The sequence below is a fragment of the Rhinoderma darwinii genome, chromosome 9 (assembly GCF_050947455.1).
Source record: "Rhinoderma darwinii isolate aRhiDar2 chromosome 9, aRhiDar2.hap1, whole genome shotgun sequence".
NCBI classification, from domain to species: domain Eukaryota; kingdom Metazoa; phylum Chordata; class Amphibia; order Anura; family Rhinodermatidae; genus Rhinoderma; species Rhinoderma darwinii.
Genome location: NC_134695.1, coordinates 95,291,039 through 95,315,973, shown reverse-complemented (window position 1 = coordinate 95,315,973; position 24,935 = coordinate 95,291,039). Strand labels below are relative to the sequence as shown.

The 24,935-nt window shown below is 42.7% G+C and overlaps 1 protein-coding gene across 2 annotated transcripts; it reads right to left on the bottom strand.

The window, feature by feature from the left end:
• Positions 1-64: 64 nt before the first annotated feature.
• GALNS (galactosamine (N-acetyl)-6-sulfatase) lies at positions 65-24,935 on the bottom strand. 2 transcript variants are annotated; one of them, XM_075838613.1, is made up of 15 exons: positions 24,877-24,935; positions 21,013-21,089; positions 17,071-17,194; positions 15,508-15,582; positions 15,171-15,273; positions 14,126-14,269; positions 11,978-12,044; positions 11,245-11,372; positions 10,499-10,638; positions 10,304-10,407; positions 6,532-6,668; positions 6,057-6,159; positions 5,601-5,719; positions 3,404-3,521; positions 65-2,402 (listed from the first exon to the last, which is right to left on the bottom strand). In XM_075838613.1, exons 2-15 carry the CDS (start codon positions 21,031-21,033, stop codon positions 2,316-2,318), a joined length of 1,470 nt encoding a protein of 489 aa, XP_075694728.1. In that variant the 5' UTR covers positions 21,034-21,089; positions 24,877-24,935; the 3' UTR covers positions 65-2,315. The 2 variants fall into 2 exon arrangements, with proteins under 2 accessions (XP_075694728.1, XP_075694727.1); XM_075838612.1 differs by lacking the exons at positions 21,013-21,089; positions 24,877-24,935 and adding an exon at positions 17,542-17,673.

Here is a 24,935-nt window from a genome sequence, read left to right as displayed (position 1 = left end):
TCCCTTTCTGCTCATTGTTCACAATTTCCTAAACTCATTGCCAATAACGTTATAAACAAAAAAGTTCAGATCTTGAAGCTTTAATCTCATATAATGCGCATGGTTAGCTTCCTCAAGCATTGCTGTGTACACATAGAACACAATGATAATATCAGTGTCACAATGATTTATATGGATTTCCTGCCAGCAGGCTTACAGTCTAATCATAAGGAAGGCACTTTAAGGCCTCCTGTCAAATCTTGTGCAGATAAACAGAGGGACATTGGCTCAGAGCTCCAATCAGATCACTCCTTATATTTTTTGCATTGGAAAAATGATAGCTGGAACCGGATTGGTTTCGATAACTGTCCCAGTTTTTATTCGGGAGACCATTGGTGTGTATTGCAATATGGCGGTAGGAATGTTATTGCATAAAATACACAAAAAATATTTAACGTACGTCAAATCGATTTATACACTTAATTTCCTCCTATAACATAATTATCGAAACATTGAGAAAACCAGTTTATGGAACGGAGAAAACACTTATTTTGATGAACCATTTTGTTCACACCTGCGTCAGCGTTTCCATTATTCTGCAGCGTCAGGAGCAGAACAACTAAAATACCGCAAGCGCCAGTACCGCCCAATGACAGACACCATCGGCACCCGACAGAACCCATTGACTTTAGAGGGTTCCATTGGGTTTCCATGGTTTTATTGGAAATAATAATGCAGCATGTTGAGCTCTTGTTTCTGGTATTTTTACTCGGATCCGTGACGTTGGCCCCTAACGGAGCCTCCAATGCAGATGTGAACAGGCCCTTACATGTTTTTCTACAAAGGTCAAAAACCAGTACACGTAGCGCTCACGCATGCTTGTTGCACTATTAGGCCATGTTCACACGGCACAGATTTGCCGTATGCTGGAGAAAATCTGCACCAGATATCCGGATTGGCAAGCGGATCCGCACGCGGATTAAGTATTATTATAATTCAATGGAATGAATTCACGGCAATAATAAACATGCTGTGGATATATTCCTAGGCGTCTGAATGGGATATAAAAGAGATAAAACTGTGGTAGAGCCGTGAAGTATAAAACTGTACACATGTGCCTGGTAAACTATGAAGAATCCGCGACCGCGGCCCCTTCGGTCCGATGATCGGTGAAGGTGCCGGGAGTTGGACCCCACCGATCTGATATTGATGACCTATCCTGACTGTTTTAAATGGCAGGTAATAGTTGGGGTGCCCTGGTATTTTGTACTGGTGCCCATCTTCAGAGACCACGGCTGGCAGGGGAAGGAGGTGTTTATTTATATGGTATTACTGTATATAGGCAGCTCTCTGGACAAGATGCATCCATTGGTGTCTATAGCTGCCTATGGACAGACAACATGTTTACCGCTTATTCCACATGGTGCATGCGTGAGTGCTACTTGTGCTCTAAATCACAGAATTCTTGAATAAAAAAAATCAAAATATAGCAAAAGAATATATTATTTCTAAAGATATGTCCCTCTTCGCAACTCACTTTTTGCTTGCTTCAATGCTTCTAAAATAAAGCAACTTTGCAAATAGTATTTATATAAAATCTCCCACCATTTTATGTCTAAAGTTCAAATGTATGTTAGCCTGCGGCTGTCAGATCATGCTGAGAGTTATAGTTTCCCAACAGCGGTACACCTACAATATTGTAGAATACGGCAATAGTGCATCTAAAGAACTGGCTTTCAGAGCACAACCATAGATAGTCTGTAAGACAACAGTCTGTCCTGTGAACCCTGAGTGACAAACAAAACACAACATTTTCTCTTAGTTTGTATAGAGATTTGTGTCCATTGCGTTGATTTTCCACTATATTGGATTATCTCATTGTGCAACTTTGAGCCCTTCACTATTAAAAATGGTGTGTATAACTGGTCAGTGCGAGGCCAGCTTAAAAGGGGTTGTCTCAACATGACAACCCCTGTCAATATGACCAACTAGGACGTCTATTAGCTAGAGTGGAGTCGTGTATTACATAGTGAGCCATTCATCTCAATAGCTGGCATGTAATACTACCTTTCCCCTGCAGGAGGAACGTCTGTCAGCTCCTTGACGATCACTGGGGTTATAAAATGCCAGACCTGCAGCAATCAGGTGATCGCTAGGTTGTTTTTCTTCTAAAATAAAGTTATTCTTCAACCATGTCTTACAGTTCATTGCGGGAATGCAGCATTTCATGGAGGGCTAAGGCAAAGCGGTAGGAATACAGTAAATGTCAGATGAGCGCAGCTCTGGTCCCTGCTTTGCAGATAAAAATCCATGTCTGGCTAGAAGGCAAATCTTGATCAGTGCGGCCAGACACATTTCCAAGGTTTTGATTCTGGAGGGGTCAGACACTTCCCGAGCTTCTCACATCCAGGTGGCGACCAATTCTGGCGGGTATTGAGAAATATGTTATGGAAAGTGAGCACTGCGCTGAAAATTATCAATGTAAATTGAGAACGAACAATTCTTATTATCGATGTGGTTTCAAAGTAATATTTTTTTTAATAGAGAAAAAAAAAAAGGCTAAAGACATATATGCAAGATGGATTATAGAACCTTAGTCTAGGTTGTATTTTTCATCATTTTATATAACTCATGTAACTATACTGATGGGCAATGAAAACCAAAGTAATTCTTAATTTCAATTGCACACCCACAAAGGTAATTCCTTGAATCCCCCCCACTGCAATCAGCTCGTAGGTCTGGCGGCTCTGTCCCAAACCCGGCATTGGAGCGGAGGGGACAGATGGTTTGCCCCGGGCTTACTGATAAAGGACTTATTATTGTTGAAACAAGGACACGTTGTAGATTTATAGGTTTTGTTATTTGAAGACTTCAATTTAGGCCGGATTCACACGAGCGTGTTCAGTCCGTGATATACGGTCCGCAGGTCGGCCGCATTTCCCGGACTGAGCACACTGCAGGGAGGCGGGCCCCTAGCATTCTCAATGACGTTAGAAGTCGCTGCCTCGCTGTGGGAAAACGGTCACGTACTGAAAACATGTTTTCAGTAGGGGACAGTAGTTCCGCAGAGAGGCAGGGACTCCTAGCGTCATAGATAACAAGGATGCTAGGGGCCCAGCTCCCCGCAATGTGCTCAGTCCGGGAAATGCGGCCGCCCTGCGGACCGTATATCACGGACTGAACACGCTCGTGTGAATCCGGCCTTAGCAGAGTCCACAAAGGACATCAGATAACGACTAGTGCTTGATGTGTACAATAGTTAGGCCACTAGAGGGCGCTTGCAGCTCATAAAAGGAGACAGACACATGGAGAAATTTTAGGATACAGAACACGAGAGTTGCACAGATTGAGTTGCGAAAACATAAATGCCAAATTATATTATATCGCATGTTTTGGAGGCCTTCGAATATTAATATAGACTTACCATAACAGCCAGGTCACACACATTGAGCTGAGGTTCCCCTGGGATCATGGAGTCCTTGTGCTGACGGACCACAGGCGAAATTCCTACCATCGCAGTCTGATACTCAACACTTGATATTCTGAAAAATAAAGCATGGAGTAAGTAAAGAAGACTTGCGATAGTCAATGGGGCGGTGACATCCTGAATATATACTGTATATTGGGCCTGGCTGCAGAGCTGCTCCCTGTGGTGTGGTTCTGTTATCTGGAGCAGGTGCAAATATAAGATTAACCCCTCTGCTGCCGCAGAGTTTTTACAATCTAATGGGGAGTCTTCTGGGACCTGAGCACAGACCAGAGGTCACTGCTCCATCTGTGTCACTGTCACTCTTCGCTCAAGCCTCATTGCAGTCACTATTGGACCCAATACATTCGAGAATTGCATTACCAGCGATTACCCTAATACAAATCTACAACTGCAATGGCTCCCTATACAAGCAGGACAATTGTGAGAGATTTTAAGGGAACTTCTGGTGATTTTGCTATATGATAAAAAGTTGTGCAACTTTCGAATATACTTTGTATATACTCTGCTTGATGTCAGTGGCTGGAAACATTTATTGTTTAAATCCAAATAATTAAAACCCCTCTTGATCATGTCCTGCTCACAGCGATGCAGTGCTCGTTACATTAGAGAGTTGTGGGAACAGTGCGTTTTCAGGACATATTTTCAGTTACTAAATGTAAATGATAAAGGTTTCTATTCACTGACAGAAAGTGGAGATTCTGAAAACTGAGATCAAATACGTAAGTAAAAGTTGCTTACGTTTGCATTATATACATTGCATAAGCTACACTTACATAAAACTGGAATAACCCTTTAAATTCACTTCAGCTGCCCTCCCAATGCCACAGCAGTACCCAACATCCATATAAAGCAGCCTCTAATCTCTGAATGAAAATAGCAGAGGGGCTGTACAGTGTAAATGTACCGTTACATGGCCCGACGTGGGCTGTGTAAACGAGTGCCGATCAACGAGACAGCTCATTGATCGGCGCTCGTTTGCTGCTTTCACAACGAGCTAGTATGGGGACGAGCGCTCATTACTCCGATCGCTCGTCCCCATACATTGTTATCATGTCGGCAGCGCATCAGGGAGATGTGCTGCCGACTACGATAATATTTTCAGTATTTAAAACTATACGATTAGCCGATGAACGAGCGCTTGCTCATTCACCGGCTGATCATTGCCCTGTTTACACACTCAATTCATAGAATATAGGTGCTGAACGTTGTGCCTGTATTGTGCTCAGAGAACCATAAGGGCGGCCAAAATAGAGTTTGCTTTCCTCCACTGCTCTACTAGCTGAATCGCTCACATAAGGAACAATTCCCGTAATAGGTGTACACTGGGGAATTGTTGATACGATTCCTTAATATGGCTACAAAAGAAAGATTCACCTGTGCACAGGTTGTGTGAGGTATCGCAGCTCAGCCCCATACACTTTGGAGATGCAATACCAGACACAACCTGTGGCCCTGTTTCTAGAAGAAAGAAGCCATGTTTTTCTAATTTTGTAAAACCCCTGGTTCTGACCTAGACCTGTCCACAGCTGAAGGTTTGTTGCAATGCATCTAGTCTGGGCAATCTTCTGAGCAAAACACTTTGGCAGCACAGATTTCTGTCCTGTCCGGATGGTTTACTACAATGTACCAAAGTCCAGCACTGCCTAGACTAAATATAGTTGAAGCAAACGAAATATTAGAGTAGTAGATTATGCTATTACATACAACAGAGTCCTGGTAAAAAGAAAAAAGTATACAGTGAGGTATAAGTCTTTTTAACATGGGAGCCTATGGGTGACAAATGCCATTGTATTGAATCCATCACAGATATCCGTCGTATAGGTTATGAGCTTTTCATGATATATACGTTACAAGGATGCCATAATAGCCTCTGTGTGAAGGGGGCCACTGTATAATGTATACGTCGGGAGCTTTACCCAATGTATACGCTAAATGTTTGCCAAAAACGTGCAGTGAATGGGGCCTAAGCGCCTATTGAAATAAACGAGCATCCACTGGATTAATGGATTTCAACTTGGACCCCACAATCCACCGTCAGCCACACACGAACTTTAGGCCTATCATCAAGGCATAGGAACATTTAGGAGTGGTGTCTTAATAAGGAATATTACAGTATGACATCTAATTTTACCTTATGGGGTACTTTTCTCCAGGGTCTCTTCCCATGTGGAATAAGAGAGGCTCGATGTGCTCCACTTGGTCATGTGTTGTTACACCAGTAATATTTTGTCCCGGACAGAAATTAATACCCTGGAACAAGATTGACACTGGATTGGAAAGATCCTGGGATTATAGGCAGAACTATCCATTATTATTACATAAGTAGATATTAAGAAACGTCCATAACTGCTGTTTCTAAGTAGAATTGTCAATGTGTGCAAAGGGATGACGAAGGGATGCGTTGCAAGCATCTCTTTCGTTTTGTTATATGGCCTCCTTTCATGGTCTTTATGGCCTTTCTCGCTCTAACAAAGCGACGTGTGGACTGGTCGCTGGATCTGAAGAGTCGTGCCTGCTGCCATTTTCGTTCCCATCAGCTGATTTGTCATCTAATATCCAAGACAGGACATTAGACAAGACTACCTACCTGGGACAGTTCCTCCCATGAGTTACTCCAGGTCCAGTAATGAGCTTTGTATGGCCCCAACCGGACTGCCATGAGCTCATTGCCGCGATAATAGAATATCGGCCTGAAGGAGACAAAAGATGGAGGAATATGAACTTTCACAGAGCTCATCAGACAGCTTGCAAGGCCAAATTCCCCACAATTTTGGTGCTGCCGCTATTGTAATCTCCATAGCTCACAATCATCAAAACCTCAGTACATCGCCCACCCAATAAATTGTTCCCATTGCCAAAAAATGTTGCATATAAATATTTTCCGGTACAAGGAAAATTGCATTGGTTCCAGACAGACGCCAATCAGATCACGGCTTTTTTTTTTTTCTAACCTGAATTATAAAAATAACATCTGGACTTTTTCGGCTACCAGTTCACTGCTATGGGCAATATAATTTCGTTTGCACTAGTTAGAACACATAAGCACTTTGTGTGATCCTAACCTCTCAATTTCTTTGCCCCCCAGGATGACAGGGGATAGATCAATGCCGTCGATTTGTCTGTCTGCAGGAGGATCCAGTCCTGCCAGGACCAAGCTCGTTGTGAACAGATCCATGATGTTGGCTAGCTGGTAGCTCACCTGTTGAGGAATAAATAGGATCGTTGGTTAGGCAAAATAGAGAACAAACATAAAATTACATTTTAGCAAGTTGACTCCAAGGTTTCTAAATCCAAAATATGAATGCATTGGACATCAGAAACCCCCTTGTAGCAGAATTAGACCTCTACTCCCCTACGGCAGCCATTTTTAGTAGATATGGAGTAATAATTTTGTCACGGAGTAACCGGGTTTCTTAGAACTGCATAGATTCTCCTCTCGCTCTACTGTTCCTCTTATTAGGTTTTACATTGAATTCAGTATCTTGACATTTCCACATCAATTTCTACAAAAATAAATATAGTAGAACTTTAAACATAAAGTTCTATAAAAACCGGAAGTCCGCATTGTATGCATTCTGCAGGGTCTTGCTCCATTTTATCAAGTTAATGGGAGGTCTAAAGCCAAACCAGAACATGCAGCACACACTAGTTGCTGTATGTTGTCCTTCAAATTGTTACCTATAGATTTTACCTTCACCTCCCAGTCACATGTCTGGAACTCCTACTAAACTGGAATACGATACAAATAATCGGAAATTGGTCGGTGGGTCTGTAAGGTCCAGAAGGTAGGAGCAACGGAGGTCAGGGGTCCGAAAAAATAGAAACCTGTTTTTAGAGACTGGAGAGTAAGGGCTCATTCATACGAACGTGAATCTCGTCCGTGTGACGGCCGTTAAAACAACGGCAGTCACACGGACCCATGTATTTCAATGGGGCTGTTTACACGACCGTTGTTTTAACAGTGTGTGAACGGTCCGTTGAAAAATAGGACATGTACTATTTTACTGCGTGTCACGCATCCCTCTATAGACTCTAGTCTGTGGGGGATCCGTGACATCGCGGGCCGCACGGGTCCACCTCGGACGTGGAAAACTGCAGTTTTTCACGTCCGAGTTGGGCTACGTTCGTGTGAATGTAGCCTAAGTAACGGATAAATAAATCAATAGCAACGAATAATCTGGAACGTTCAATAATCTAACCGATCATAGGATTTTTGGAATTTCTACATTATATGCTCTTAAATGCTAATGGACAAATCAGAGAGACTAGAGTTAAAGAAAAAAAACAAAAACATTAAAAGGTGTTGCCTACTGCTCATTCTTCACTGGACTTACCATCCTTATCCTACCCTTGATGGAGCATACTCCTTCCTTTTTCCTCTCACCTTTCTTCCTTCCCCTCTTTTTCTCACCTCTCTTGTAGAACACCTTTATCTTAATCCTCTGTCTCCGTAGATCGTTCTAGTCACGATCCAAATTCTCGGATTTGCACTCTGCGGTTTATTTTACGCCCTACGTTTTGTTTAAGGGCCTCGAGTAGAGACTTTTCGTGACTACTAGTTTTCTTTCTTAAATACCTGTTTTTTCATGCCTGCTTGAATGACATCTGCCTCATCTGGCCTTGCGCTCTACATTATTATTCAGTGGTCCCTCAAGTTACAATGGCCTCAGGTTACAATATTTTCTACATACAATGGTATTCCCTGGCCATTGTAACTTGAACCCACATTCAACATACAATGCCACAAAAGGTCTGGATCTCGGGCGCGTGTGATTGGTTGGAAGATCCAGCCAATCAGTATGGGCCTTTTAGTGATAAAACGCTTGTAATGCAGTGCATGCCCTGATTGGCTGTCTGGTAGCGCCTCCCTACTGTACGGTACCACATGTCCTGTACTGCTCTTTACCTGCGCCAGGATGAGTTGCTCCTTTGGACACCAGGTGAGGACTGTACTGTGCAGCCTCCTGAAGAAGCTCCTGTCCTCGTTGTAGAAAGTGATTTACAGCCTCCAGCAGCTACAAGTATTTCTGACTTTTATATGTGAGAATTGTTTTTCTTCCGGTGGATACAATTCTGTCCATGGTCATGTGATGGACACACAGGTGCACGGCTCGTTACAGTATGTGTATCAGGGCTGTGTCCTCTAACGAGCCCAGCACCTGTGTCAGTCACATGACCATGGACAGAATTTTATCCCCTGGAAGAAAAACAATGAATGATCCTTCAGAATAACAGCAAGCAGAGATCTTGAAAACCATGAGGAATTAATACAGAAAGTCTATTGGAAAATTGTATATCTTTTAATTCTACAAAAAAATTATACAGTAATTTGCTGAAACCGGACAACGTCTTTAAGTTTGCCAGCAGTTTGCTAATATAGGAAAGAATGAATGACCTCAGCTGGTCACATACGTTATCAGTAAGACACAGACATGTAGTCATTTTCCTTCTGCATTTTACTTCCTTACAGTTAAACGAGCAATAGAAAATCTGCTTTTCAATACCTTTCTGCTACCAAACCTGCAACTTCAGGATCAGCACTGGATGATGGGGACATATTCATGACTTAAAAGAAAACGGCTAGAAGGAAAACTCCAACTCTGTGCATCAATTCTACAGTTTACAAAATAATTTAACAATTTATTTAGGTTTAGATATTTTTCAGTTCTTCTCCATTCACATTCAAAGATAAATTCAAACTTCTTATGGTTTCCAGTTACCAAAAGGGCAATGCATTGTGGGAGCTCAGACGACCGTTACACAGCTAGAGTTAAGATGTTCGGTCACAGGTCTGGGGTAAAGACAAATCCCTGACAGTTTCGAAGGACAAGTAGCAGAATTTTGAAAACAGCTCTGGATGTGAATGGAGACATGAAATCAGTACTAAATAAGAAAAGTATTTGCAAAGTTACTTTAAGGCCGGGTTCCCATGGGTCGGATACACTGCGTAAAAATCCGACCCCAAAAAAAAACCAAAAAAAAAAAAACCCTGTCCTTTGACTTCCGCTCCAGCCTCCTACGATGACGTTGCAGGCCATGTGACGCTGCAGCCTGTGATTGGCTGCAGCGGTCACAAGGGATGAGTCATCATCCCAGGAGGCCAAACTGCAGGAAGGATGGCATTCTGGGTAAGTATGATATTTTTTTTTCAAGAGTTGCGATTTTTACAGTGTAATCTCTGCGATTACGCCGCAAAAGTCGCAACGCTTGGCTTTCTGTTGGGTTTTGCATCTCCATTGAATTAATTGGGGAAAACCCGCAACAGAAAATCAACAAAAACGCAGCATAAATCGACATGCTGCAGAATAAAATTCTGCACCGCAGGTCAAATTATCAAAGTTTACGCTGCTGATTTTTTCCGCAGCGTGGGTATGATATTTTCGAAAATCAACTTTGCTGCAACTGTAAATGCTGCGGAATTTCCGCACACAATTCCGTTGTGGAAATTCCTCAGCGTTTACGCTACGTGGGAACCCGGCCTAAGGGGTTGTTCACTTTGGACACTACTTTTCTGTTAGAAGACTCTCCTGGTTATAAGAAGATCACAGGGTATCGGTTTCTTGACCCCTAGTGATCACATGTGAGGGAACCTGGATGCAAAAGCTCAATTCCCCCTGCAGCGCCACCACAAAAGAAATGCATTGCACAGTTCCCTTGCTCCTATATAGCTGCACAACCAAGCAGATTTGCTATTCAGGACTCTAGGATAGCTGGGTTACAACCAATAAAAACCGAAGAGCCAAAGTATAATCCATGTGCGAAATAATAGTCTGTAAATGACTCACAATAATTTTCTTTAGTTGCATTGACTAGCTGTCCCTGATAAAAACTCACCTGACCAGCAGCCAAATGCCCCGGCCACCATGCAATGCCAGGCACCCTCATACCACCCTCAAATGTGGTCTGCTTCCCACATAGGAATGGGGAGTTACTGCCACCTGGAATACATTTGAAGAACATAAAATAGCTAAATATTCCATCGCCCTGATATTATAAACTGGATTATCAGCGATCAGGAGAAAATCTTACCTTGGTTTGGAGCAGAGATGAGCGCAGCTCCGTTGTCAGATGTAAAAAAAACGAAGGTGTCCTTAGCAATTCCCATGTTCTTCAGAAGCTCCAAGATCTTCCCTATGCTGAAGTCAATTTCACGAACTGCATCTCCATACCTAGGGTAAAGTTATACATCTATATGAGCTACGACGTATACCATGTGTTGTGCCACTACGCAAGATTAAGGCTGGATTCACACGAGCACATTACGTCCGTAATGGACGGAACGTATTTCGGCCGCAAGTCCCGGACCGGACACAGTGCAGGGAGCCGGGCTCCTAGCATCATAGTTATGTACGACGCTAGGAGTCCCTGCCTCTCCGTGGAACTGCTGTCCCGTACTGAAAACATGTTTTCAGTACGGGACAGTTGTCCTGCAGAGAGGCAGGGACTCCTGGCATCGTACATAACTATGATGCTAGGAGCCAGACTCCCTGCAGTGTGTCCGGTCCGGGACTTGCGGCCGAAATACGTTCCGTCCATTACCGACGTAATGTGCTCGTGTGAATCCAGCCTTAGTGGTTTCTAATGTAGGATATATATTTTTTCTATCAATGTCCCTTTAATACTCTATTAGGTTAAGGCTCCTCAACGACATTTGGTTACCCACAAATCAAATTGTGGCATTACAGCGACTCCCACACAAAGTCATACGTTTCCCTACGGAGGGGGAAAAGTTGAGCGCCAATCGTAAAAATTAACAAACTGAGTACATCGCTTACAATCCTCGACGACTTGTTCCTAGGAAGGGGCTGGAGGCGTAGACAGGAGCGTGGGTGGCATCGATGGCCCAGTACATAAAGAAGGGTTGCCTAGAAGTCCCATACTTGCTAATAGACTTCAAGGCTTCCTGATGAGAGGATAAAAGTCAATGAATCAGCAGGAAATAACATAAGGATTACAAAAAGCATAAGGCTGGAATCACACATGCAGTTTCTGATGCAGTTTTTGGGTCATAGCCATAGGAGTGGATTCAAAATGAATGGGAAATATAAAGGAAGGGCTCTTCTCCTTCCTGCTGGATCCATTCCTGGCTTGTCTTTGACCATGACCTATTTGCTCCAAGGTGTTCTAGATTCCACTCCGGCCCATCCCCGGCCACTCCTTCTGCCATGTGTGCCCCTTGGAACAATGATTTATCCATGCCCAAGACCACAGACATCGCTATTTGTGACAGTTGCCCCCTGATTCTCAGATATATAGGCTCATATACTACATCAGCACCACCTTTGAGTTACCAGAGTAAAGCCATAGTTCTACCGATGCAACCAATGGCATAATGACAATGTTATCTCAAGCTATAGACCGTAGGAATCACCCAGATCTTTGAATAAAAACGAAGCAATTTTTAATAAGAATATTATCTATTAATTATCAGCTCAGTTTTATTCTAGTCCAGTTTTGGATACTATAGAACATAAAATCACTTTATTAGCATGGGCCTTAGATTAGTACCTGTAAGTAGATCTGCGTTAGATTGGACTCCCCTGTCTTGTGATTAATATGTATATCTTCATAATATCTAGCGGGAGAGGGAAGCAATGATAAGAAGCAATGATAAGAAGCAATGATAAGAAGCAATGATAAGAAGCAATGATAAGAAGCAATGATAAGAAGCAATGATAAGAAGCAATGATAAGAAGCAATGATAAGAAGCAATGATAAGAAGCAATGATAAGAAGCAATGATAAGAAGCAATGATAAGAACCAATGATAAGAAGCAATGATAAGAAGCGTGAGAATGAGAGAAATGGCAAAAAAAGTTTAAAAAAATATATGCATTTCTTCAGCTTTTTTCTCTTGTTAGATAATGTTTTTGGATAATTTCTTTTTAAAAGATCCTTAAAATCCTTCCAACAGTTATTTATTTAGGGTGCAGCATGTGTTGGAGACAATTTGTTTTTTCTTTCCCACCTTCTGAAAGCCATAACTTTTTTTCCCCCCTCAATTTAGCCATATGAGGGCTTGATTTTTTGGGTAGTGTTCAAGGTGTGTTAAAAATGACATGTTAACTTCATTCCACGGGCCGATATGATTACTGCAATACACCAAAAATTGTTGTGTGTAGCCATATTCTGAGAGCTTTAACTTTTTTTACAATTTTGTCGACTGAGCGGTGTGAGGGCTTATTTTTGCAGGGCGAGCTGCAGCTTTTATTGGTACCATTTTGGGTTACATGCGACTATTTGATCAGTTTTTATTCCATTTTTTTGGGAGACTAAAAAAAACAACAATTCTGGCTTTTTTTTTTTTTTTACAGCCTTCACCATGCGGGTCAAATAACGTTGTATTACAATACTTAAGACTTTTAAGGATGCGGCGATACCAAATATGTTCATTCTTTTTTTTTTTTTTTTTTAACAGTTTGGGGAAATATGAGAAAAGTTTTTTTTTTTAACTTTTAATCATTTTTTTTGTACATTAAAAAAAACTAGGGGACTTAAACAAGCAATTGTTGGATTGCTTGCACGATATACTGATATACTAATATTTCTGTATACAGTGATTTTTACAGGCTCCTATTAATAGGAGCACAAAGATAGCACACCTGGGGGCCTTCGTTAGGCCCCCAAGTTGCCATGACAACCATTGGCACCTCGCGAGAGACGCTCTTTGTAGCCACTCATGGTTTGGTCTAATAGATGAGTCATGAACGGAGGACCCCCTCTATTAAAGAGGCTCTGTCACCACATTATAAGTGCCCTGTCTCCTACATAAGGGGATCGGCGCTGTAATGTAGGTGACAGCAGTGCTTTTTATTTAAAAAACCGATCTATTTTCACCACTTTATTAGCGATTTTAGCTTTATGCTAATGAGTTTCTCAATGGACAACTGGGCGTGTTTTACTATTGACCAAGTGGGTGTTGTACAGAGGAGTGTATGACGCTGACCAATCAGTGACCAATCAGCGTCATGCACTTCTCTCCATTAATTTAGTCAGCGCATAGGGATCCTTTTAGATCACTATGTGCTGTCTTATACTGACACATTCCACGGGATGTCTATTCACAATCCCGTCACTTCGTTAATGTTTCTATGGTAGTTACAGCAGAGCAAGTGTAATCTCGTTGTAACCTGTCATTTACAGCGTAATCTCGCGAGATGACGCTTCCTCTGCTGTAACTACCACAGAAACATTAACGAAGTGCAGGGATTGTGAATAGACATCCCGTGGAATGTCTATTCACTGTATAAACACTTCAGTATCCTTAATGTGTTAGTATAAGACAGCACATAAGGATCTAGCAGGATCCCTATGCGCTGAGGAAATGAATGGAGAGAAGTGTATGACGCTGATTGGTCACTGATTGGTCAGCGTCATACACTCCTCTGTACAACGCCCACTTGGTCAGTAGTAAAACACGCCCAGTTGTCCATTGCGAAACTCATTAGCATAAATCTAAAATCGCTAATAAAGTGGTGAAAATAGATCGGTTTTTTAAATAAAAAGCACTGCTGTCACCTACATTACAGCGCCGATCTCATTATGTAGGAAATAGGGCACTTATAATGTGGTGACAGAGTCTCTTTAACTTAGAGTTTTCTCAACCAGACAGTCCTATAAAAACGGATACAGAGTGACTGAGTAGTGGATACATTACCTTCCAATCATATCCCAGTCCTTGTACACCGGTATATTTGGCCGTTCTTTATTATCATAAGGTCCAAAATGACAGTTTGGTGAACCGAACCATTCATCGAAACCACGGCTTAGCGGGTGATATTTTCTTCTGTGTCCCAAATGCCTATAAGTTGAGAGAAGTCAGGATCAGAACAGGAACAGACACAAGGAAATGTGTTAAAAAAGGAATATAAAGCTTTTGGATGCATTTATAGATTGAAATGTATGAAGGATTTTGAGTAAAATGGTATAATACATTATCAATAACGGGATACTTCCATAGCATATTTTATAGGGTTTTCTGTTACACATCCCCTACTCAAATGTCCTGCTAGGTCATGTTGAGGTTACAGAGGCCGATCCTTTTATCGTGCCCCTTTAGTTGCCAGAGATAAGAGCCACATCAAGTGCGGCCCTCTACTCAGTGTTCACTGGAACTAATGTATGGGATCTATTCAAATCAAGTGATTTTAATTGGTATTGCATGCTACATCTTCCACTTTTGCACCTATGCTGAGAAAGTGACCGTCTACAGTACAGATATGGCAATGAGGGTATGTTCACCCCCTTTCAAAAAAATGGCTGAAAATACGGTGCTGTTTTCAGGGGAAAACGGCCCCTGATTTTCAGCCGTTTTTTACGGCCGTTTTTGGAGCTGTTTTTCTATCGAGTCAATGAAAAACGGCTCCAAAAACAGCTCAAGAAGTGCCATGCACTTCTTTTTACGAGGCGTTTTTTTACGCGGCCGTTTTTAAAAAACGTCCCGTGGGAACGCAACTCCGTTTTTCCCATTGAAATCAATGGGCAGGTGTTTGGAGGCGTTCAGCTCCCGCATTTTTAGCTATTTTTCGGGGCGTTTACGGCCCGAAAAACTGCTGAAAATAGGTCGTGTGAACAAACCTTTACAGGTAATTGCAGAAGATCAGCTGTCTTTCAGAGTCCATGATATCTGATAATGGGTTCTGCAAAGTGGACGACCCCTTTAAAAGTTGCAGAAACAATACAAAGCACAACTGGAATTTTACCATTTGCCGATAATTGTATTCACGTATCCGGCCTTCTTCAGCAGCTCCGGCAGCAGCACCTCAGAATCAGGGATCCCACCCAGTATCTCCTGTGGAGTATAAGCTGTGAACAGGAGAACTGTTAGCATTCATATATTTCCACCTTTCTACAACTTTAGCTCATTGGCATTAAACCAGCAGACAACTTGTACCATTTCTAAAAATTATATTTTCTGCATCTCTGAGACTAACGTAAATCAACGAAACTTCCGTGTATATATTAGGGTATACATTATATACCAGAAGTGATATAGAAACAATACAGTAGCCTACAGTGACCAAACAAAGTTGTCCTTACCATTCCTGGCATGGGCATTTGTAGTATAAAAACCGTTGCGTATCGGAAGACGTCCAGTTAGTAAAGACGCTCTGGCTATATGATCAAAAGGGAATAATGATATTGTGAACGACCAAACTCCACAAGTAATTTATTGATAGACACAGAATAGGAGTAAAAAAAAAATAAAAAAAATCTATACAAACAAATGATCAAACCACGCAGAACATGCACAGTAAAGCGTTACATGCGTCTGGCCCGTATGATTCGACCTTGCACAATTGTAGCGCCCTGATCAATATGTACAGACATTCACAAAATAAGTTTACGAACTGATCGCGACATCACAATTATATTCAGTATATACAATGACGGACATGCGAAGTTCTCTGTTCGCGGCAATATGGCAACTCTCTCTCGTTTTGGGTTAGCCCAGAAGTGATATACGTCTCTGCATACAGTCATGGACTAGATTATGTTAGATATTTATAAACCTGGTACAAATTAAAAACAATGGTGTTACTTATAGCGGCCAATCAGATAACAGCTGTAATTTTTCTAGTACAGGCGATTAAAAAAAAAAAAAAGCAGCGCCCTGACTGGTTGCGCTGGTACCTTCCCCACTTTCCTTTATACAAATTTTTCTAAATAGACGCTATTGCATATGTGGGACACCTTACGTTTCATTTCCAATATAGCACCCGATGAAATACCAATACTAGACACAGCCAGACATGGTGCTGGATCCTTGTTTCTAATCCGGGACAGGGACAGCCCCTTTAAAAACTGGGGTTATGTCATATACTGTTGCTCCTTAAAAGGACAAATAGGATTGCCAATAGGATGTTGTTTTTTTTTCAGGTGTGAGGCCTAAAGATGTATCCCATGTCCATGGATGAGCGTCTATAATCAAACACATCCCCGCCTTCTACAGAACGGACCCCATGGTCAGCACTTGGGGGAGCACACCCCTCACCCCAGCAGCTATGTCTCCCTGACCAGCACTTTAGGACCAATTCTGTCACTACATGTGCTCGTTCGTATTAGCAATATTTATATGATAGTATAGAAACCCTTTAACACGACACTTAGGCCTTATTCCCACGAACGTGTCCGTTTTGCGCGCGCAAAAAACAATGCTGCATTTTGCGCGCGCAAAAGTTCAGTGTGGCATCTGTATATGGTGCGCGGCTGCGTGATTTTCGCGCAGCCGGCATCATTATGACACTCTGTTTTTATGTTACGAAACAGTAAAGAAGGAGGGGATTTTATGTTTCCCTTCACTTCTTTAACAACTGTAGCGTCACCCGGAAGTGCTTCCGTGTGCCGCGCGCGATTTGCACGCGCCCATTGACTTCAATGGGTGCGTGCTGCGCGAAACACGGGCAAGTATAGGACGTCGTGAGTTTTACGCGGCAGACATACGCTGCGTGAAAATCACGACCGGTCAGAACAACCCCATTCACTTACATAAGTCTGTGCGACGCGCGTGATTTCCACGCACGTAGCACGGATGTCATACACGTTCGTGTGAATAAGGCCTTATGTGCGTGTTTTATCTCTCACACTTGTTCACACACTTACATGGGGAGCACAGAGGATTAGCTGTGTAAAAATCAGGGAAAAGTATGCCTTCCGATGCCATCTGATCCAGATTTGGAGTCTCTCTGGAGGGCTCTCCGAATACACCGAGGTCTCCCCATCCCATCTGTAGGGAGAATTATTATTTTTTTTACAAATATTACTTACATATGTTAATTATAGATGCTAAAATTAGTAAAAAAAAAAAAAAAAAGCTCCACAGGGGGAGACGCATTCAACAATTGACCACGCCTGCCACTGCGCAGCTTCATATCTGTGAACGCGGCGTGTAAACTGAACCAAATAGTTTGAAAAATCCCTCACAACATACATACTACATCAATATTATAAGATAAGCAGAGGCGAGCGGAGTACAAGCGGTTCTGCTGCCCACAAAGCACCTTGAACTTTCTGTATTTATAAATCATTGCATTATATACAAAGCAAAACCCCCGCCCGCCACTGCCCTCTCACATCGTCCATCAGCAGCAGGATAATGTTGGGTAAAGTCCCATTACTTCCTAGAACGGGTTTGAAAAGACACAAAACCAGCAGAGAGAATACAGGAAACATGACTGCGGGTGGAAAGGCAGCGGCTACTGGGGCCTAGGGGGTTAAAGGACATGTGATAATGTTAGAATCATGTGATCAGTGACAGGCATGGGAGGAAATGAGGTCTGCTGCTGCTGCTGCTGCTGGCGGTGGGTTGTCTCATGTGTCCATGTGGGTGTTTAACCCCTTAAAGTACACAATAGATCCCTCTTTGGTATGTGCTGGAGCACTGAACCTAAAGCCAGCAGCCTATAGAAGTGCAGCGTTATCAGATGAGACACTAATAGAATAGTTTGGAATGAAATTGAATAGACCAGAGGTTATCCAGCTGCTGTGACACTGCAAATCCCAGCATGCCATGACAGCTGAAAGATGTCAGGGCACGCTGGGAGTTGTAGTTTCACAACAGCTGGATAGCTCAAGGTTGAAGACCTTTGGAATACACTAGGGTATGTTCACACGGCCTATTTTCGGACGTTTTTCGGGCCGGCCGACAAATCGGAAGCAGAACGCATCCAAACATCTGCCCATTGATTGCAATGGGAAAAACGGCGTTCTGTTGCGACGGGCCGTTTTTTCACGCGGCCGTTTTGAAAAACGGGCGCGTAAAAGAAGTGCAGGTCACTTCACGGGACGTTTTTGGAGCCGTTTTTCATTGACTATTGGAAACAGCTCCAAAAACGGCCGTAAAAAACGCAGCGAAAAACACGAGTGGCTTAAAAACACGTCTGAAAATCAGGAGCTGTTTTATCCAAGTAAGGCTATGTTCACACGCAGTGGTTTCAGACGTACTTCAGGCATTTTACACCTCGAATTACGCCTGAAAAAATGCCCCTAATACGCCTACAAACATCTGCCCATTGCTTTCAAAGGGAATTACGATGTTCTGTTCCCACGAGCCTTTATTTTACGCGTCGCTGTCAAAATACGGCGCGTAAAATGACGGCTCGTCAAAATAAGTGCATGTCACTTCTTGGGACGTTTCTGGAGGCGTTTTTCATTGACTCCATTGAAAAACAGCTCCAAAAACGGCCGTAAAAAACGCTGCAAAAAACGCAAGTGGCTTAAAAAAATGGCTGAAAATCAGGAGCTGCTTTGCTTTGAAAACAGCTCCGTATTTTCAGACGTTGTTGAGTTTGTGTGTGAACATAGCCTTATAAGACATCGCAGTCCCTCTCATTCATTTACATGCTGGGAAATGTTTCTGGAAGTTCTGAGAACATAAATGGATTTTTTTTTAGTTTCTTGTCAGTAATGCTATTGATGAACATTAGGGTTCATTCATATGTTGCAGTTGAGGTGCGGTTAAAATCGCATTAAAAATCTGCATCCGAAAAGTAATGCGTTTTTGCATCGATTAGGTGCGTTTTTTTGATGCGGTTGCGCTAAGAAACACAATTGCATCAAAAAACGCACTAAATCGCAGAAAAAATGCATGCGGTTTTCCGATGCGGCTTCTACGGCAACTCTACCGCAACGTCTGAAAGTGTCCTTAGGCTGGGTTCACACTATGCGCTATTTGTTGCGTTTTTAACATGCGTTCTTTTGTTTTGGTTGTTAAAAGATATGGGAGTTTATCTACTAAAACAAAAAATGCATGTTAAAAATGCACAGTGTGAAGCCAGCTTTAGTTATCTTATTACCATTCTTACAATGGCTGATAACAGGGAACAATAGATTATATTCTATGGCATAGCAAATGCAGATATGATATGGAGGAATAGGGTTTTAAAATATCCAGTGACTTTCCTGCTTTGTTACTGTAACATTCTCATTTATAAGTGAAGCAATGGCAATAAAAAAAATTACATTAGGGAAATGCCATTCATGCAATTTCCTTTTTTTAATCCCAAAATTTTTTATTAAAGATTTTTAGACAAAGAAAACTTCCCATTCCCACCCGGATCCCCCCAGTCTCAAGCAAAACCCCTTCAAAGGATTTCCAAATAGGATGAATGACCAAATTATGAAGACAAAATTATTATTTCTTGTCTATAAAATTTTATAATTAGCATAATGTACCCCTAATACATGTCCACCAAGAATCACTGAATAATTTTGCGTGGTTAGACACTAGATGGCGCTATAACTTCAGCCACCATTCTGACAGCCAAAAAAAACACATGGACAATATTAAAAACCATAGAACGTAACTCTCCAACATTAAAGTTTTCAACGGAATATACATTTAATCATAATTTATAATAGTAATTTTGCAAATATTAATTATGCTTCAACCCTAATTTCAGAGATTCCCAATCAAGCGAGATAGGGCAAAAGTTTAATGCGAATTCTCTATTATTTTCAATATATAAGGATTAATACCAACATTTTCACCCGTAATACAATATGTTAAAGTTTTCTAATAACTATATATAGTGGCCCTTCAGCTCTAAAGGGGATTTAAAAAAAGTAGTCCTTAAAGGGGTTATCCGGGGAACAAAAATTGCATTTCAATAATATATTTATGTGAAACTAAGTAATTTACTAATATACTTTAATTAAAAATTCTGTACAAAATGGTGCAGTTCAAACCTCATTAATTATTCAGGAAGTGCTGGAGCTTTTCTAATAGTGATGACCCTCCAGCACGGCCCCACGTGACTGGGCTCTTGCTTCATGTGCTGTTCGTGAACATGACCGTAAGGGGCTGTCACATTACCTATTGCTTGAGTCCCGAGCAGAGTATCAGCTAGCGCTTTGCTCGGGACTCCAGCCCTGCTCCCGACGTCCATATTTGGTCAATTCAGGGGTTTCCTATCGCTGGAGTCCCCGAGCAGAGCATCAGCTGATGCTCCGGAACTTCAGTACTGCTGCCGACGTCACTGTCCATATATGGACAGTTACAGTGACGTGGGCAGAAGTTGTGGAGTCCCCAGTTTAGCATCAGCTGCTGCTCTGCTCGGGAACTCCAGCGATAGGAAACCCCTGAATTGACCAAATATGGACGTCGGGAGCAGGGCTGGAGTCCCGAGCAAAGCGCTAGTTGATACTCTGCTCGGGACTCAAGCAATAGGTAATGTGACAGCCCCTTACGGTCATGTTCACGAACAGCACATGAAGCAAGAGATGAGTCACGTGGGGCCGTGTCGGAGCGTCATCACTATTAGAAAAGCTCCAGCACTTCCTAAATAATTCATGAGGTTTGAACGGCACCATTTAGTATAGAATTTTTAATTAAAGTATATTAGTAAGTTACTTCGTTTCACATAAATATATTATTGAAATGCAATTTTTGGTCCCCGGATAACCCCTTTAATGTGGATCTTCATATCATACATTTGCAGCTCTTAAAACATGGCTTGAGTCTTATGTAATTCTGCTGGCAATGTTACATGGAACTTACCTGTACATGAGACATACACAACCCTGGTGGATCTTCCAGTTACTCACCATGACAGCCAGGTCAAACATTGTCGCCTCCAGAGGGCTCAGATTCCCAGTGCAGGATCACCAAGGACATCCCCGACCTGTCAACAAAATAGAACAAGAGGGAATTGGGGAGGACTGAATACTACAGAGCGGAAAGACAAATTGTAAAGGGCACCTGCTGCTGAGGATATCACCGACATTGCTGTATGTAATTAGGGAAAGATCATTTCATAATTGAGTAGTTCTGCATTATCCAGTAACGATATGGGTGTAAATGCTCCAAAACTTAGGCTCTGTTCATATTAGTGTCATGGATTTTCAACATAACAGCTATGAATGATCTGTTTCTAAACAGATCCAAACTAATCCTGACGGACCGATTGACTTATAATGGTGTCCGCCAAGTTACTAATTGTTGACCGCAAGAATAGCGTTGCAGATTGTGCTGTTCTTGCCGTCAAAAATAACGGTACCTGTGGCAGAAACCTAAAAACGCCAATGTGGACGGTGCCTTAATGGGTTGGCCCCACGGAATACATTTCTTACCTTTCCATAGGATAGTTGATAAATGTTTGCTCGCTGGGGTTTTCAATGGTGAGATCCCCAGTGATCACAATGGTTACGTGACCCCCGTTTGGATGCGGCGGCAGCGACCTCGTGGGCACTACCGCTCTGTTCTATGTCTGTAGGACTGATGGAAGTAGCCAAGTGACTATCTCCGTCTGTCCCATAGACATTAAATGGATCGGTAGTGTGACCGCTGCTCCAATTAAAGCAAAGTACATGGGACCCTCCTACTTGGGACCCCCAGCAGGCATACATTTATCAACTATCGTGTCGGCCAACCCCTTTAACAACATGTTTGTGCCTCATTGATCTTAGTAAGATGAAAAATAATATTTAAAGGAAAAAAGTGAATGAATGCCTATTTATATACTATGGTGGCATAGGCAGGTCCGCTACAAGGGCCCAAGCTAATGAGTCCAAAAAAGGGCCCGCACGCATTGATCAGTATCTACCTGCCTCCCAGTAATCACTGCCAGGGACCCGTACAGTTATGAATTGGCCTCAAATAGTCTTCTATTCTCCTCCCCAAGGACACACCAAATAAGTGGTATAGGCTTGAAAGGATGCATAAAGATTTTACTGTCCCTTTCCATTCCCTCACAGGTGACCAATTCTGTAGGACACTGTGCACGCGAAGATGTAGAAGGAAGCTCGGTACCGCAAAGGGTTAATTGACACCCGGTTATAGCAGGTCCGGTCCCTCTGGTACTCAACTGAGCGGGTGAACATCAGGATTAACCCTTCCACTGTTGCAAGAGATATTTTAATGAGGGTGGAGAGGGTAATAGGGTAGTGTGCTGGGGGTTCCAATTTGCTCAGAATGGGTGCATAGGTTGCTCTGGAAATCTCCTACTGATGGATGACACCCCCCCCCCCGCCCCCCTCTTCTTTCCAAGACCTGCCTGTCCTGTCCCGGGGGCCGTGAGCACAGGTGTGCGATGCACACACTTCATTTATTATAATTGCCCCTTTGGTGCTCGGCTGGAGCTTCCGGTGTGGGGAGCAGCTGTATATCTAGACACCAAGGTCACATTCCTGATGGTGAAGAGACCTGTGGGACCCCAGGTCTGGTTGCGTTTCATTTGCCGTGGACTGTCTGTATAATGGTGGAGGAAAACAAAGCATACAATTACCCATCTGTCCCTGCTTATAATAGAATGCTTTACCCTATAATACTGCCATCATAATCAGGGTCTAGAAATACAAAGATAGAGAGGCTACAGGAGCTTTGTATAAAATATATCTCCAAGGCTCCGTTCACATTTGTGTAAGGGTATGTTCACACGGCTTATTTACGGACGTAATTCGGGCGTTTTACGCCTCGAATTACGTCCGAAAATGCGCCTCGATAGCGTTGGCAAACATCTGCCCATTGAAAGCAATGGGCTGACGTTGGTCTGTTCACACGAGGCGTATATTTACGCGCCGCTGTCAAAAGACGGCGCGTAAATAGACGCCCGCGCCAAAGAAGTGTCCTGTCACTTCTTGGGACGTAATTGGAGCCGTTATTCATTGACTCCAATGAAAAGCAGCGCCAATTAAGTCCGTAATGGACGCGGCGTTCAAGCGCCTGCACATGCCGTTACGGCTGAAATGACGGGGCTGTTTTCTCCTGGAAACAGCCCCGTAATTTCGGCCGTTACGGACGCTGCCGTGTGAACATACCCTAAGGGTGCAGACACACGTGGCGTATTTGCCTTGTTTTTCCGCAGTCTAAAAATACGCTGCGGAAAACTTTTCTATGTAAACCTACGGGAAAAATATTTCGCAATGCAAGAAATTCAGAAATATGTCAGAGTTGAGGAATATTTTCCCATTGGACATTGTGCAGTTTTGCGCAGCGTATTTGTACGCTGCAGAAATAAAAGGCTAATACGCCAAGTGCGACTGCACCATTATGTTTTTTTTCCATCAGGGGTTCTAGAATTTTGATAGCAAGAATAGCGCAATCTGCAGCACTACTCTTGCCGTCAAAAATATGAAAACCCTAAGGGAACCTGAAAGACTCCATCCATCGTAAGTCAAAAGTATCTGTCAGGGTTAAATTTTATCAGTTAAAAAAAGGATTTGTCATAGCAGTAACGCCAGTGTGAACAGAGCCTAATGCTAGCCACACATGGATCTGATCACAGCTAAACTAAAGATAGTTATACACATTAGATAATCATCATCTGATCCAGCCTCCAATCTAATGTCTATAGGGGGTGCTAGACATTTCCCTACTAATGTCAAATGAAAGCAGTTCCTTGTCTTGGCTGAAGCTGGATATACACTAGAGATTTCTGACGACCGGAAAGGACAATTTGGACCATTTTATGCCGACTGACCGAAGACAGAGAGATATCTGTGGATCTGCCGTGTTGGATTTTGCAGTCGTTGTCGTGTGCACTCCTTGGAAAGTTGCTAATGCCAAACGACAGATTTGTATCCCATCAATAGAATCCCAGACCAGGCCACAGATCAATGCAGAGATTGATAGCGATTTATCTTTTACCGACATCCTCACCGAACAACCGAGAATAACTCATTAAAAAAAAGGCCGTCTGAGATCGCAATGTATTGTCAGCTTCACTCTACGTCAATAAAATCCATATTTCCTACCCCAAAAAGTGCCAATTGGAAGGCCAAAATCGAGCTCATAGTTTATTAGCATATTTGGCGGTACTTCTCCTCTCATAGCCATTCTGCAGGATATTTTTGCACCTCACCCCGACTCTGCACTAAGGGATGTTTAATAAGGGCATCAAGTGGTCAAAAAAGTTCCCAGGGTTGACTTTTGGGGTTTGTTTAGCGGTCATAACTAAGATGACTGATTTAGCGGGTATTTCCTATAATAAAAGTGAGCACACGTGCATAGCCACCACATAACTGGTAACAAAGGTGTTGGGCATTCTCAAGATCGGTGCCCTAAAATGTCAAGCATAGACAGAAGTATTAGGCTGGGTTCACACGAGCATGTTCGGTCCGTAAAGGACGGAACGTATTTCGGGCGGAAGTCCCGGACCGAACACACTGCAGGGAGCCGGGCTTCTAGCATCATAGTTATGTACGACGCTAGGAGTCCCTGCCTCGCTGCGGGACAACTGTCCCGTACTGAAAACATGATTACAACAATAAGGCTTTCTTAGACCCCCTGTGCACGTAGCGGATTTCCGTCTATATTTGCAGGCGGAAAATCCACAGCAGAAGACTGTGGCAGGCAAGTGGATTAGATTTAAAGAAATTCATCCACATGCTACGGAATTTTAATTTTTTTTCCGCACGAAAATTAGAACATTCTGCGGTTTTCCAAATCCGGAACATGCTTTCGATGCTTACAGCGGAAGGGGTGAAATCCACAGCCAAATCCGCAACAAATCCCCTGCGTGTGTGCGTGC